At 43.6% G+C, this 17,286-nt stretch overlaps 1 protein-coding gene across 1 annotated transcript; it reads right to left on the minus strand.

Moving 5' to 3' along the window:
- Positions 1 to 14,626: 14,626 nt before the first annotated feature.
- On the minus strand, positions 14,627 to 17,008 carry LOC133883642 (alpha-1,3-arabinosyltransferase XAT3-like). Its single transcript, XM_062323017.1, has 4 exons — positions 16,576 to 17,008; positions 16,409 to 16,492; positions 16,123 to 16,203; positions 14,627 to 16,012 (listed from the first exon to the last, which is right to left on the minus strand). Exons 1-4 carry the CDS (start codon positions 16,697 to 16,699, stop codon positions 14,826 to 14,828), a joined length of 1,476 nt encoding a protein of 491 aa, XP_062179001.1. The 5' UTR covers positions 16,700 to 17,008; the 3' UTR covers positions 14,627 to 14,825.
- Between the last annotated feature and the right edge of the window lie 278 nt (positions 17,009 to 17,286).

The raw sequence follows: 17,286 nt of genomic DNA on the forward strand, positions 1-17,286 counted from the left end.
TAGGCATCAGCATCGGCGATGGCGGTGGACGCCATGGCGGAGGCGGAGGTGGAGGCAGAAAGATGAGGTCTGGCGGCAAGTAAACAGCCATGGGTGCAAGTTCAAACCAGTTGGTTGTCCTAGCTTTTATTTGGTGCATGGTTTTTGTACTACGAGAACGAATTCTGCGCAACCTGTGTGGTAGCGCGAATCAGCTCAGCAACTTGGAAGCAAAATAATTCCGAGTCTGAGGTCAAAGGGGTTAATGGCGCGTTTAGGAGAGGACAACGACCGATTAATAAAAGGAACATTGACGTGGTTTCATTTATTTATGCTGTGACAGCAACCAACCGGCGAATGTGCGAAAGGGGGAATAGTCGTCAGGCGATGCGTGTCAATATGTTTTGGGGTTAACTGGTGGAGGGGATGATTGATTGCATCGTACCCACGTCGTACTCGTCGTATGTATAGCCTCGTTCATGTTTTGGGGATTTATTCGCCATCCGGAAGATCATAGTTTTCAAGCACTTAATCCACCACACTACCATGATATTTCATGGCGTCACAATGTCGTGCATGGAAAAGGCGATCGAGGGGACACGCAAACACCACACTGTAGTAACCTATTCCTATTGATTCAAAATAAGTGTTATTTTGAGTTATGTATAATCAAATATTTTAAACTTTAGCTACAAATTATTATTCACGTATATAGTTTGAATACTTGAGAGGGAGAGAGAGAGACGGAGAGAGGAGAGAGAGGGAGGTGAGAGAGGAGAGGCAAAATACTGCGGTTTAAGTCTTAAGCTGGTAGTGATAATCCCCTTCACTGTCGATCCTCTTGGACCGGTAGTGCCGATTTTTGGACTAGTCAGGAACTATCACTGTTTATTACCAACTGTCGACTCTAAAATCGGTAGGAAAAGGGGTTTTGGAGCTGGCAATGATAGAGATTTTATAGTGGTCCACGTAGATTTGTTTCAAAAAATAATTTCATAATAATATACTTTTACTTTGTTTTATCAATATATTCCAACTAAAAATAATAGTCAAAGTTGTATTTTAGGGACCGTATTGATATCAAAAAGATACTTATTTTGAATTAAAAGAGTATCTATCTATCAATTATATTAGTAGTTGGCCAATAAAACAAGTCTCCTCCTTTGTCTTTAAGGCCTAGAAATTGTCAGATCAATCAGAGAAAAAAAGAAAGCAAATATCCCTAATCAGGTTAATTAATTATCCACTGCTGTCATTAAAAAATAAATCCAAAATGCCCCTATACCTGCCTCTCTATTATCGACATCTGTCATTATTAAAAATCTATCTATTAGATTTGGCAAAAAAGACCCTCCACGTTTACCCTTAAGGGGTAAAAAAAACTATACCATTATGAAAAAATAAATTTAAAATATCTATATACCTGCTTCTCTATTACCCACTTCTATCATTATTAAAAATATATCTATTAGATTGATAGAAAAAGGAGCCTCCACATTTACCGAAAAGGGGTAGAAGATCTAACATTAATCAGAGAAAAATAAAACATATCTAGATCGTTTCATTGGTGCGGATAGATTATAACGGTGGAGATGATCTTGTGCAGATAGAATTCTAAGCCAAATATAGAAAAAGAAAAGCCAATGTTTTGAAAACTTTACAAAGTTTGAATTCACGTGATGCCGAGAGAGGGGAAAAAAAGACTCCTATGCGTGCACGTGATGCAGAAAACACCTAAGAAGCCCCTGCGTTCAGAAGTGCATGGTTGATACACTAAAACCGAACGAGAACAGATCGATAAAAAGGAAAGCGCCCCCGTCGTATCCGATCACATGCCGTGCGCGTGCAAAGCAACGCTCTTCCGGGCGGCGACTCCACGACGAGGAAGGGGATTCCAGTGGCAATGACTCGACGGTGGAAACTAAGGAGAGACAAGGATGCCTCGGCATCATGGGGGAGGGTTTGATTCCAGGATGTGGATGCGACGAAGTTAGGGGGCCCTGGGTTTTGGGGGTCTGGGGCGGGCCAGCCCTGCCCTTGGGTGGCATCAAATGGCAATATGTGAGGCTCGTCTTCAGGATTTCTAGGGCAGCTAGCATGGCATGAAGGTGAGGTCTGGGTCTGAGAGGACGAGATGTGCAACCGTTGTTTACAAGTCGGAGTCGATTCGACAAAATCAACTGTCACTACTTGCCTTTTCACTCATCTTTCCAAACACTCCCTTTCATTGGAAGGATTCCCTATCTTTTCTCGAGATCTTAGAACATACGATGCCACCATTGACACGTGACCTCCCCATCCTACCAGACACTGCGCAAGCTTCATTTGCTGCGCCTTTGCAACCGCAATCTCCAATGATCATCATTGTAGCTCCATCAGATGTGTCGGCATGGCACCGCCTAAGCTCCATGCATAGAGTGATGGACGGCTTAAAACGTATGAGGATGGCTACGGTACAGAACGTACTAACTTTTGCAAGTTTCAGACTATTTTTGGCGTGCTGGCATTGAAGCCGACATTCAAGCATAAGTATGCAACACTACATGATACAATTCAAAAAGTTGCGATACCCTAAACATACAAACACAACCCTGTAAAAGAAGGAAATCACAGAAGAGGCTCGGAGATGAACTCGAAGAAGATGGGATTTTGGGGATAACCGTTGTAGTTGGGAAAGTTTTTAGGTGTTTATGTTCCTAGAGGCTTCCCTAGTATAACCGTACTTTCTCTGTTATTTTCACTTTTTTGATTAAGTATAGCTTTATTGATTTATCAACAAAGATACTACGTAAGAAACCATCAAAAGAAGACATATCATTAGTGACGGCTCCTCAATAGCCGTCACTAGTATACTATTAGTGATGGATCCAGTGTGTAGCTCGGGCCGGGACCAAACCATGACCCATCACTAATTAGTGACGCACCAAGCGAATGACTCGTCACTAAAGATATTTGTGACGAATCACATTAATATCCATCACTAATAATTCAGTCATTAGTGGCGGGTATATGAGACCCACGTTACTAAATGTAGCCTACTCATTAGTAACCGGTCTTATGAGACTCGTCACTAATATTAAAGTAATTAATGATAGGTTGTAGCTTACCTTCACTAATGACTGACTCATTAGTGATGGGTGTCCTTATAACACATCACTAATTTATACCACTTCTATCTGCTCGACCACTCTTATCTATCCATTTCTCTCTCTAGACCACTCTCATCTCCGCTCATGCCAGCTCGCCTCCTCCTCCCTCCGCCGCCGTCGTTCACACCTCGCCGTCGACGCTGCCGCCATCCTCCCCCCTCCACCACTACCTGACGTACGCCGCCATCCCCTCTACCCGCTAGGATTAGGATGATGGATCAACGTAGTGGCAGAGGCCATTGCCGTCGCCGTGGCGGACTTGGATGGATCCCGATAACTTCTCCATCGGGTCATGCACCAGGCATACACTACCCTCCAGGCGTTCCCCCACTGGCCACAATCAAAACCGATCATAGTAATCTCTTTTCTTCTTCTCCCTCATTGTTAGGCTTATAGTAACACTCATTAGGACACAACAATTTAATTGATTTTGTAGTACATTAGGCTCAATTCATATCATTCTATCATGTAGGTGTTGAAACCGATCATATGGCTTAAAGAGGTAATCACTGCGATAGGTGATACTGTACCTTTGGTGCAATCCACTCTAGATGGAAGGAATTTTTTAAAGCTATCTATCTCTTTTGACATACGTTCGAGGGGAGAAGTAGTGGGGATATCACTATTAGGGCATGTGGCTAGGCACCAATGGTTTCATTGCATAACGAAAAACCGTTGTTGAAGGGTGCTGAAAGTGCTTGAGGAGCATGGGTTTTTTTTTTGCCTGACTACAACTACTTTCAAATAAAATCGCTTGAGGAGGGCGAAGAGGATTTAGCTTCAATCAGTGAGAGGCTTGCTCAATTCGATGAATATGATATGGTATAGTAATATGTAATCCAGTTGTTTTGATATACATGACTGTTCGCATGTATTATTTTCATAATTTTATTTTCTTTACTTGTAGGATATTTTTGGTGACACCTTTGCGGTAATTAGCTTTCATGCTATCTTAGATCAAGCCATGGAGCATCTTGAGTTAAGCTTTTATGGCCCCGAAGTGGACTTCACAGCTGAAGGCAAATTCCAGGCTGATATAAGGTTTCATTTAAGTGAAAATGAATTAGCTAATAAGGCCTTATTTATTGTCTATGGTAAAGTATCGGGTCATCTATGCCAAGCGAAAGAGAGTGCACTAATTCATACGCTAATGTATATCGATGAAGTACTAGGATACAATATTGTAGATTTTAACTATGTTAAATATTAGAGGTTATGTGCTCCGGCAAATACTCAAGTGTAATTATGTATGGATATTTGCATAAGTAGTACGTATAACTATATTGTATGACTAAATTGAGTTAAATTCATGTTTCTGGATGTATATCTGTGTTCTTGAATGTGAAGACGGCTGCAAATCCTGATATTGCTTTAGGATGTCGTCCATCAAAATTCAGTTCAGTTCTATTGAATGGGATGTTGAAGTACACTCTATGACGGATGTCTTTATAACCCGTCACTAAATATAGCCTTGGCGGCAACCTGCCGGGGCCACTCATTAGTGCGGGTTGTTATGAGATCTGTCACTAATGGCTCACTCGTTAGTGACGAGTATCCTTTTAACCCATCACTAATGAGTAATATTTACTGTTATTTTCTTTACCAAGTAGCACGACTAAACAGTGTCTGTCCGCCGCGGCTGCTCGGTAAAGGGGCAATTTTTTGGTGATTCTATTGAGTCCAAATTAAATCTTGGTGCTTTGAAGTTGGTGTTGTCCCTAGCCTTTGAAGGTTTGCCTCCTCCCTCTCCTCCTCTTGCTCATATATGCATGATGGATTCTAGGTTTGAGTTGGAATCAACAATTTTGCTCTTTCTCCCAGATCTTGATATACATGGATTGTCCCCTTTATTATTGTACATGCATAACCTACGTCTCCCATTCAGGAGTATTTGATTATAAATATGACTTGGAACCTCATCATATTTATAAGAAGATGCTCCCAAATTATCTACGTGCTTCGGACAATTCGAGGATATGTGGCCCAAGTAGTAGGTTTTTGTGCTCTTGTTTGGTTCTAGAGAGAATTTCAGTGGCGTCTCCTTGTTGTTCTCCGGATACACACCCTCTCGGTTTGTTATCGAGATGTGTATTTGGAGAACAGCGGGGAAGTGCAGCCGAAATTTTCTCTAGAACCATACAAGAGTATGGAAACCTACTCAGGCCACATATTCTCTAATGGGATTAGGAGCTATCTTTGCCTATTAAAAATTAGATAGGATCCTTTGCCATAGATAACATGTATCATATTTGGATGTTAATTGTTCTTTTGAATATCACTAGAACACACGTAGACACTTAATTTAGTTAAATTGAGTTAGAATTTTTATACTTATTCTATCTTCTCTGTCGTTTCTATTTAGAATTAATATATTTTGAATTTGTAGATGGTAGATCAAAGATGGATATACCCTGATTGCCGTACTTGTAATGAGTACATAAGTAGGGTGAAGTCTTTCTTGACTATCGCGGTGGCGGATATGTAAGGTCAGGGTAATATGGTAATTTGGTGTCCATGCTGTGATTGCAAGAATGAGAAGAAGTTCTCAAAACCTGACAATGTGTACGATCACTTGTTAAGGTGTGGATTCAAAGAGATATATCACATTTGGAACAAACACGGTGAGGAAGGCCTTAGAGAAGGGGAAATGAATCAGGTCGTCCCAGACGACAGAATGGATTAAAGACTCCCGCCAGCTGGTGATATGGATGATTATCTCAGGGACGCAGACATATTAGGATTCAGTGATGACTATGTGGATTTTGTGGAGAATGTGGACCAAATGGTACGTGATGCTGAGGGCACGATAAGTATAGTGATGGTGAGTTTGCCAAATTCCAGGAACTGGTGTGAGACTCGAAGACACCATTTTTATCCTGGCTGTAAGGAGAAATACGTGTTGTTGTTTGTAGTGCTTACGCTTTAGAATTGAAGGCAACCCATCGTTGGTCCGACAGGAGTTTCAAAGCATTGTTGCATCCACTGAAGGACATACTACCAGAGGGGAACAAGGTGCCCAAGACCGTCTACGACGTGAAGAAGATAGTTTGTCCTTTGAGATTGGAGGTAGAAAAAATACAAGCATGTAAGGAGGATTATGTCCTGTTTCGTGGAGAGTATGCAGACCTGGATCAATGTCCTATTTATGAAACCCATCGATACAAGAGTAGAAATGACGGTGGCGATGAGGAGGAAGGCAACTAGAGAAAAGGGCCTCCTAGAAAGGTGATGTGATATTTCTCTATAATTCTCCATTTGAAGAGTTTGTTCCAGAACAAAAAGGAGTCATAATTTTTGCGATGAATCAATCAATCGAGTACTCCTACAAGTGATTTGGTCAGGAAACTAGCAGTATGTCATATATACACAATTACAACGTATCAAGGGTATGATATAAATGGAAACACATTTTAAACGGTTGCCCAAGATCATAAGACAGAACATCAGTGTCCGTATAGATGCTTTTGATAACAACATGCACAGGAGCACATACTATGGTCTGATAGAGGATATCTGGGAACTAGATTACTTGGGATTCAAGGTACCCCTGCTTTGGTGCCATTGGGTACACAGGATAAAGGGTGTTATGAAAGATAAGTAATGATTCACTAGCGTTAATCTCAAACTTGTCGGATATAAGGTTGAACCTTTCGTACTCGCTAAACAAGTTGCCCAGGTGTTTTATGTGACTGACACGGCAGATAAGAAACTTCATGTGGTTCTCGTCTGGATAAGATGGATCATCGGAGTTGAAAACATGGTTGATGAGGACGAGTACAATCAATGTGATGAAATGCCCCCTTTTGCTACTGCAATCATGCCACAATTTGCAAAGAATGAGAAGACTCCATACCTATGTTCCGACCATGACGAAGGGATCCATGTGAAGAAAACAAGAAAATGGCTGCAAAATGCCAAATGATACACGAATCAATGAAACCTAAAATTTATAATATTTGTAATATTTAGTTAAGTCTGAATTTCAATGTAACCTCAAATTTGTAATATTTAGTTAAGTCTAAATTTCAATGTAACATCAAATTTGTAATATATGTAATATTCAGTTAAGTATGAATTTCAATGTAACCTCAAATTTGTGATATGTTTGCATGAGAAGACAGCTGCCAAATTCTAACTTTACTTCAGGATGCAGCCATTATACAGGTAAATCCCTTAGAGAGATAAGCACATTAGTGATGGGTGAGAACTTCACATGTTAGTAAAGATATAGATAGTGACGGGATAATTTACAACCCATCATTAGTGACAGATCGAATCCCAGGATGGAGAGACCCAGTCATTAGTGATGGGTCGTATCCATAACCCATCACTAATTATATGTCTTATAAATAACGGGCTCGGGAACCCTAGCCCAGTCACTAATTAAGTGTGTTAAGTTGAGAATGCAAGTGATACATCTAATTGAGTACATTTTTCTCATCATCGGATTATCCTGCTGCAAAATTCTGACTTTGTTTCAGGGTGCAGCCAGTATACATGTAAATAGTGGGATGAGCACATTAGTGACGGGTGATAACGCCACACGCCACTAATTACCAAGTCCCAGTGACAGGGTAGTAAATCCACCAGTCACTATGACCCGATCATTAGTGACGGGTTGTAAATTCACCCGTCACTAATGATATATTTATAAATAATAGGTGCAGGAACCCTAGCCTCCGATTTTTCCTAATTCCCGCCACACACGCCGCCCATTCCTCCTCGCCCTCTTCTCTCGATCGTCCTTGAGGCCACCGCCATCTCCCTACCATCCTCATCCCCCTCCCTGACGCCATCTTTCCCTGCGCCTTCATCCCCAACTACCCCGATGACGAGGAGCCCACACCGCAGTCGCCTCCTCCCCGACGAGCACCTCGACGCCGAGGAGCCAGCACCACCATGCTCTGCGTCTCCATCGTCGTCATCCGTCGAGGAAGGCCTCCCATGTCCCCTCCTCACCGACGCCTACCGCTATCGTCCTAATTCGCCATTGTGAGTTTTTTGTGCATTCTGCCATACTTTGTGTGCTCGGGGGTGAATGCAAATGGTATGTCGGATTATATTACTCGATGATGACAACGGCTAAGTGAGGTTGTGTGTGGCAGCGTAGTCTACTTAGGTGCGACGATATGAACTTAGCAGTTTAGCACAGGTGAATTAGGCGCTCTATTATGTTACCCATTTAACACTTACTATTAAATACTTAAACTTCACGTATTCCTAATGTTGACCCTTGAGTTGTGATTTCTATGTAGTATTTATTGTAATATAGGAGATAGAGGGTATGTGACTCAATGGTTAGTAGTTTAGCACATCAATGTTGAATTTTTGCTTTTCAATATGCACAAATATGGAGGCTACAATACATGCTATTCTTGAGAATGATCTGAGAATTAAGAGTGTGCTGCCACACATACCGATGATATGAGATAGCCAATTTGGCGTTTGGATGGTGACATCAGTCGTAACCCACTTTCTGAGAGTAGAACTTGATAACATAAGCATGTTCTTGATGTTTATATTCTTGGCATATGCAATTTCCATGTTTACCTATTTTTATTCTTGCTTATGTTCATTCTTGACAACACACATTAATTCTTATTCTTGTTTATCTGTTGTTATATATTCTTGTCACTAATGTATGCATATTGCACAACAAGTTCATGATGGTTAAAATTTTATTTGTAAGAAAATCCTAAAAATGAATTTAGGTTGCGTAACCTATTACGCTGTCTCCCATTCGGGAGTGTTTCATTATAAATATGACTTGACAACTTGTCATATTTATAAGAATATACTCCCAAATTTTCCAGAGACTTTGGACAATTCGAGAATATGTGGCCCGAGTAGTAGATTTATGTGCTCTTGTATGGTTCTAGAGAGAATTCCTGTTGTTCTCCAGATACACACCCTCTCGGCTCATTGTTGAGACATGTATTTGGAGAACAATGGGGAGGTGCTATAGAAATTTCTCTAAAACCGTACAAGAGCATGGAAACGTACTCGGGCTACATATCCTCGAATGGGATTAGGACTTATGTATGCCTATTAGAAATTAGGTAGGATCATTTGCTTTAGATAACAAATACATCATATTTTCATAAATACATATAAAAGTGAATATAATTACTAAGTTTATACAATTGTATCTACATATTTGGATCTGCTAGATGACTGTCAATGAGTCATCGGGATCCTCTAACGAAGCACAAGCTTCCAGTCAGACATCTGCGCAACTAAGTCCTAGTGGAGAAATAGTACGAAAAGCAAGGGCACGGGCAAAGTGGACGACTAAAAAGATTGCCGTCACGGAAATCGATGATGATGGCGTGCCTATGGAGAAGAAAGGCTTGCGTATATTGTGGAATCTCGCATGCCTTAATGCTCGGGAGAGGGTGCCATTGACCCTTCAGAAGTTCAATGACCTCACTGTGGATAAAAAAAAACACCATGTTCAGTGATGGTGTCAATATGTTTCTAGAGTTCCCAGAGAACATGAAGGCGAAGGCTTGCAAGGCTGCTATGAAAATGATCACCCAACTTAGGAGAAGCCACAAGATCAAGCTTGTGAACGAGTATATGGCAAAAGAGTTGGAACCCTTCCCATATATTAAAAGAGAGGACTAGGAAGCTTTTGTGGCATTGAAGTGCTCTGAGACGTTCCAAATGAAGAGTTCAGCAAAGAAGTAACTTCGAGCAAAGAATAAGTAGAATCACAACCCGGGCACATGCGAGTACGTGGGGAAAAGGGATAAATGGCAGGCAGAGGATGCAAAGTTAGCCAACGAAGGTCATGAGAATCCTTGGTTGCAATTCCTGGGACGATCGCAATCGTATTTGCACGCGAGGGGTACGCAATTAGATACTGTAAAAATCACCTTCAAATCTAGCGAAACCGAGACAGTCGCTGAAAAGGTGAAAGAAATATCCACCTACTCCTCCGAAGGTTCATTTACCATGGTCAGGGAATATGATGTGCTCTCCACTACGCTGGGAAACCCTGAGCACCCAAGTCGCGTTCGAGGCGTGTCCAGTTCCCAGGACTGGAAGTTAGGTTTTCCCCAACTCGTCAGGATGTATAAGAAGAGGAAGAGGTCCGTCCCAATAGATGTGGAAGCAACCCAGTCAATCAGGGAGATCGTTTATGAAGACATCATGCAATGGTTTGCGGCATAGGGAGTCGTAATTCCTTGTGCACCAGTGGGTGGTAGCCCTATTGCTGGATACAAGAGTAGTCAAGCCTTCAGGGAGGTTGAACAACTTGTCTTCTCTCAATCTGTGGAGCCCAATACCATAGACCTTCTCGATGGGTCCACGCTATGCTCGATGGTTATAAGAATTGGAGGCTACTATATTGAGGTTGCAAAGGGATAGGTGCATCCAAATGTCTAGGTGTTACATACGGTCCCGATACATCCTGGCTATGTCGTGGTCTTCGTGGATTTTGAACATGCCAATGTCGTAGATTTTGTCCGTCCCCCCATCCCTAATGATGAGATAAAAAAAACTAAGTCAAGGTTTTCTTCAAATGATCCAATGGAAGAGGGGGGCATTGTGGTGCACACGGTATCTAGAAGCGATTTGCCTAGACGTTCAAGTTCCCTACCCCAACCTTAGCCTCGAGATACGCTACTTGTATCGCCTTGGCCCACTCCGCCATCTACAATTAAGCAACCTGAGGGCAGTCCAGAGAAAAAGAAGAAGCCTTTGCCCACTCCGCCATCTACACATGAGAAACTAGAAGGCAGCCTAGAGAAGAAGAAGAAGTTCAGGCCAGGGTCCAAGAAGCATCTGCTGAAGAAATCCAAGTCCTCTGGTAAGGACTCAATCACTGAGAAGCATTGGATAGGGGAAGCTTGGACTAAGGAAAACCCAAAATTCAAGCTTGGGAAGCCCTTGCTGCCGGCAGGTCCACTTTGGCAAGCAAGACATGTGTTGAGTTTCATAATTACTACCTGCAAGGTTATAGAGAGAAGAAGGTTTCCATTATCTTATATTACCAAAATTGCCACTTCTTGACTAGGGAAGGCTACTTCCTCATGGGCTTCAATGACTTATACGACCTCTTCAACCTCAATGGCCTGGACATGGGGTTATTGTAATGCTTTACATTATAAGCCCTTTCAAACTAGACATTCATTAATTATTACTACTAAATTCTTCAATCTAATTAATTTCTTATCTATAGACACTTGATACAAGAAACGAGGAAGAAGGAGCCCTTCGGATTCCTTGACCCCCAAAATTTGATGATTTCTTTGATGGAACAACAAAGGAAATTCGTTATAGAATATGTGGCTAGGGCAATGAGCCACTTTTCAAAAAGGGACTACCTGATGGCCGCTTACAATACGGGTGGCAATTGGATCTTACTAGTCATTGCCCCTAATTGGAACTTGGTCTAGTACCTCGATTCATCAAGACTAGTGGTGGGACCTAATGACGAACAAGGACAACGTGACTATACTTTCGTCAAACAAATCCTTGGCGAGTAAGCTCTTCATGACTTAGGTTACATATTGAACTTTTCAAACTTACACTAAATGTTGACTACTGGATCCCTCTTTACATGTTGGGCTTTTGACATTTATAGGTGTTGTGATCCAAAGTACGATTCGAAGGAGCCCCGCACACTAACACATAAGACCGCCTTCATAGTAAGTGCCAGTAGATATATTTACAAATACTCTACTACTACATTTTTTCCTTTTGAACTGACAGTTTTTCCCCTCTCCAGTGTCACCAACAACCACCGGGTAATTCCTGCGGATCCTATGTTACGTGTCACATGCTGCTATTCATGGCATCAAAGGATATGAAATCCCTAGATGTAAGATAATTGTATAGTCTTTTCATATCTACTTTTATGCATTACAAATATTCGATGATAAAATGATATTGCTCACGCTAATTGCATACTTTTTTCAGAACTACTTTCATTCAGCAGGAATTCAGCTTACTAGATGGCAACATCGAGGATTCTGCACTCTACAACATTCAAGCACGGATCACCTTGTTCTTAATGACCGAAGTCATCTCTTCGAAAGGTGAGTTCTATTATAGCGAGGCAGGGCTCTCACTTATGTAATTAGTGGTTGCACTTTTGACTTATGTAATTTGTAATTATCTTGATGTATTTTATAGTTGCACTTTCGACTTATGTAATTCGAGGTTGCACTTTCGACTTATATAATTCGATCTCTTGATGTGGACTTGTGCCGTTGTACATTTTGAGGACTTTTGATTATGTAATTTGTGGTTTCATATCTCGTGACTATGGCATGAATGTATCTAGATGTGTCTGGATGTGTCTTATTTGCAGGGGAAGACGACTGTCAAATCTTGATATTGCTTTAGGATGTAGCCAGGAAATAGGTAAATCTCTTCGGGGAATGAGACTATTAGTGACGGGTGGTAAATTCACCCGTCACTGATGACCGAGTCTCAGTGACAGGTAGCTTTCCAACCTGTCTTTGGAACTTAGTCGTTACAGACGTCTTGAAAAGATACCGGTCACTAATAACTCATAACACCAATGATGGTTTGTAACTACCCGTCACTGGTTCTAGTTAATTAGTGACGGGTGGTAAATACATCCATCACTAATGACTCGGTCCCTAATGACGGGTTATTGTTATCACCCGTCACTACTGACCGAGTTCTAAAGACAGGTTGGAATCTACTCGTCAATAATGACTCATTAACCAATGACACGTGGTAAGAAACCGTCACTGATGACTCAGTCAATAGTAATAGTTTGTAGTTAACACCCGTCACTAATGATCGGGTTCAGAGGCAGGTTGGAAAGCTATCCGTCAGTGGAGATCAATAGTTAGTGACGGGTGGTACATACACCCGTCACTAATGACGGCTATAGTGACAGATAACAGGCATGCTCAGGTCATAAGAGACGCATTTTAATGACGAGTCTCAATTACAACACGTCACTGGCGATTGTCATTAGTGACGGATCCCAATATTTTGTTATTAGTGACGCAATAAGAATGATGGATGCCGTAACTGTCACTAATGACAGTTATTACCTATCACTAATATGCTGTTCTGGCGTAGTGAGACCTCTGCACTCTAGAATCTGAATAAAAGAAAACACATTGAGAATGACACGACTTCATAACTGACTGAACTAGCTCCTGTGCAACTTTCTTTTGTGATCTCCTAGTCTTGATGTCCTTCAGGCTCTGCAAGTTCCGGCCATCATGCCTTGCTTCCGTGATAAGGGGGCCACCAGCGACAGATCAAGAAAGGCCACGCGATGCTTCTCCACTACCTACACGCATGCATTCGGACTCCAGGATGACAGGCAACTCGAACCATTGGTCCGCAAATCATACGCTGTTGCAGCTCCTTGCTGCCTCCACATCTCCGCAATGGAAAAGGACAAACCGAGCCGTCAGTGCAAGTTTTTCTTTGTTATGAGTGCATTTGCAAAATGCAGTGGGGCTATAGTCCCCATAGCTCCTCACTTGCATCTATCATTAGCTCCACCTGCTTTCACTGATGCCAGTGGTGATAGCTACTTATGCTGAAGAAATCTCTTCGGTTGCGCCCATGTGAAGCACACCAAACCAATCGAAACAGCGGTGTTACAAAAATTACACCAAACGTTATCTACCTGTTGTTGTTGCCAAAGATTGGTAAGACACTTGAATGTGACCATTTTGCACCAATGATTCTCTTGCTGATTCGTGTCGATAATCTTACTTTTTTTAGATAATACATATCCTAACATCTACATCCGAAGCTGTACACTACTATTGGTGCGGCGAGAGCCAATCCTCTGGAGTTGCTCAAGTTTGAAGAAGTCTGAGAGGAAGTGAATGGCTAAGGTGGTCTAGAAGGATCCCCTTTGGTGCAGTGACCATAGTAAATATTTATATTATTATTTAAAATATAAATATACAAATATACTCCCACAGGGTGGATAGAGATATAAATCATCGCTGCATCACTGGGCCTTAAGGCAAGCTTGTAAAACACTGTACAGGTCCAGATCAACCTTCAACTACTCTAATGACATCATCCAACCGTGGCGGTGTTCCTGATCGGTATGTGACTGCAATGCTCGGTTGGTCGTCAACTATAGTGATTGTCCCGTCCACTACAAAGGGTCGACCTCCAACTGTCATGGCAATAAATTTCGATCACTTCGTGGTAGGTAGTTAGAGATCAGTGGCCCCCTCCATCCTGCTGATCTACAGAGGGGCCGCTCGCTCCCCCATAGCTCCAGGGGCCTTCGATCTCTGGGCCCTGAGCTCTGGAGACTTAGGTCTTCATAGTGACTCGGAGCCTAGGATCTCCAGAGGGGTTTCAATGGGTAAGTCGGTAATGGTCTCCTAATTCTTGTCTTCTGGAGGGCCTCTGGTTAGGAGCCTAGAGACCTTCAGATGTAGATGGGCGGAGTCAAGGGCGTAGAGGGCCTAACGGTGACCCCAAACAACAGCAAAACGATTACAAAATTATATGCTCTCTAAAGTTTATAACAATTGTTAAGAATCGAGAATGTAAGATAACATATCCTGAGATGCTAAAATATTTTGGGTGCAAACAAGAACGAAACAATTGCTTTTTACGGTACAAGTACATAACCTTGTTCAAAAAACAGCTTAACGTGCCATTCGGTTTCAGCAATAATCTCTGCATCTGCTAAACAATGCAACATCAAGAATGAGCAGCAGGTCACTCTTGCAGCAGCCGCTTGACCATCGCAAGCGTCGGCAAGAACCTTGTGGTGTTGAGACGGATGTTCTGCTGCCCCCAGTATATCTCCCCATTGGAGCCGTTCTTGTAGAACACATAGGGATCCGTGATGACGGGGTGGTCCTTACCGTACTTGTCGTACAGCGTGCTCTCCTCGGCGGCGATACTGTACGAGATATGCCGGATGCCCATGTGCCCCGCCGGTGCGCCGAAGAAGCCCTCGCCGTAGGGCTCCATCTTCCCCCACGGGATGACCTGTACCACCACGCCGCCCGTGCGCAGGAACACCATGTTCGTCAGCCCGGCGCCGTGCGCGCCCATGAGCACGTCGCACGCGTCCACCTCTCGCGAGACCGAGTCCATGTCCGCCGCGAACGTTGGCTCCATGCGTACCACGTCGAACCCTGCGCGCTCGATCTCGCCGACGATGGCGTCCGCGTTCACGAACCGTCTCGTCCCACCGCGGAGGATGATCATGAGCCGGGGCTTTGTGCCGCCAGATTTGCTAGGAAGCACGGTGCTTGGTGGCGGCAGGGAGTAGGCCTCCCGGACGAACATGCGGAAGGCGAGCATGTCGTAGTTGTTCGGGGCGCGCGCCGGGTCGATGTCAAAATCGCGGTGGCCACGGAGGCCGACGATGAGGTGAGGGTAGCAACGCACCTCCCTGTCGGTGTCGAGCTCGACCACCTCGTACCGCGACAGCGCCCGCAGGACGCGCTGGTACTTCCTGATGAACCAGACCTGGGTGTCAGTGGCGACGAGATCGACCTCGCCGCCGAAGGCTCGGGCCGTCGTGAAGAGCGGGACCAGCACGTCACTGAAGGCGTGCCAGAAGTTGAACGTCAGGCCGCCGAGTGCGAAGACCACAGCAGGCACGCTCCGCTGGACCGTGCAGTTAGGCGCCTCTTGGAGGTTGGACTGGTTGAGGGACCTGACGATGACCTCGCGGACGCCGACGATCTTGCGGGACTGCGAGCGAATGCTCCAGGTGGCGGCCTCCGCGGCGGCGAGCTGTGACGGCGGCGGGATGAAGTAGACAAGCGACCTGTTTGTGCCACTCGCCGTACGTGCGTCACCCCACATCTCGCAGCCGTCATACCGCCAGTCGGAAAGGTCGCAAATTGGCTTCAGAGGGGGGGAAACAGAGCTTGGTGCAATTTCTGCACCTGCAAACGAATGAAGAGAAATTTGTTCAAGGAAATTTAGCTGAAATGCTCGCTATCAGAATTTGCTCGATTAGTTAGAACTATTTGTTCAAGGAGAGCTGCATATCAACCTGTGAAATTTGTAGGAGATTTGGTCGGTTCTTTTTCATGGGCCTGCTTTGTGACTGCTGGAGACTCTGTTGTCCTATTGGCTGTGCAAATGTTCAACAAAATTAGCTAGTGATCGTGAGATAATGTAGAAGCTACAGCAGCAGTGTACAATTCCTTTCGATTTTACAATCTTTTTGTTTTTTGAAACGTAAAGAGAAACCCTTCTGAAACATGACTGGTGTGCATGCATGATGAACGAAAGTTCTACATGGAGGACAGTAAAACAATGTCTAGAGTGAGCCTGACCTGGCTCTGGCGGTGGTGCATGATCATTCTTCTCCTCCACCGGCGAACCTTCACCTCCATTTTCTAGCGACCCCGGCAAGAAAACTGCAACGATACAAATCAAGGCAGCGAGTGAGAAGTCCAACACATTTATCCACTCTTGGCAATTCACAGAAGCGGCGGCTCACCGTTGGCACCGAACTGCGGCGACGCGGAGAAGAAGATCACCAGCGACAGGAAGAGGCCGGCGAACAGCCCGATGGCGAGCTTGCTCTCCGAGAGCGCCCGCGATATGTCGTTGAAGGCTTTCATTTCCAATGGAACGGGCTGCTGGTTGGCAATGTCAAGGACGATCCCGTTTCTCTTCGTTAAGAAACCGTCCGATTCAGTTTCACGGAATTCCGTGTTCCTTGACTCGCACCCCCGTGGAATTCTGCATTTCTTCTGCCCCCTGATTTTCTGCCCCCTGGTTACGGCAATATTGAGCTGTTTTTCGGAGTTTGGACAGCTCCACGTACACACATACACACTAGTGCTACAGGCAAGAGGCAAAGGTGTTTTAGCAGGTTGGAATTGGTTGCTGTTTTGGGCAGAGGGGAGCAAATGGTTACTCCATTTTTAAGGTTTGTGAAGTTTGGCTGGAAGCTACCAGAATGGCAAATTCGTCCTCTTGTTTGCGTACACTCTCAATGCAGAAACAAATCATTTGACTTCTCCAAAGGTTGGTTAACTATGGCACTTGTCCTGACACAATAACATGCCAACAACCCAACATATGGCTGGTAGAATCTTAAACTATGACATTTGGAAATTGATATTACTATCAGAACCTTATAAGGTACAAAGTTATTTGCAAATAATGTTAGTCCCACTTCTACATTCCTCTATTATTGTCTGCC

This window comes from Phragmites australis, chromosome 10, assembly GCF_958298935.1.
Source record: "Phragmites australis chromosome 10, lpPhrAust1.1, whole genome shotgun sequence".
Classification (NCBI taxonomy): domain Eukaryota; kingdom Viridiplantae; phylum Streptophyta; class Magnoliopsida; order Poales; family Poaceae; genus Phragmites; species Phragmites australis.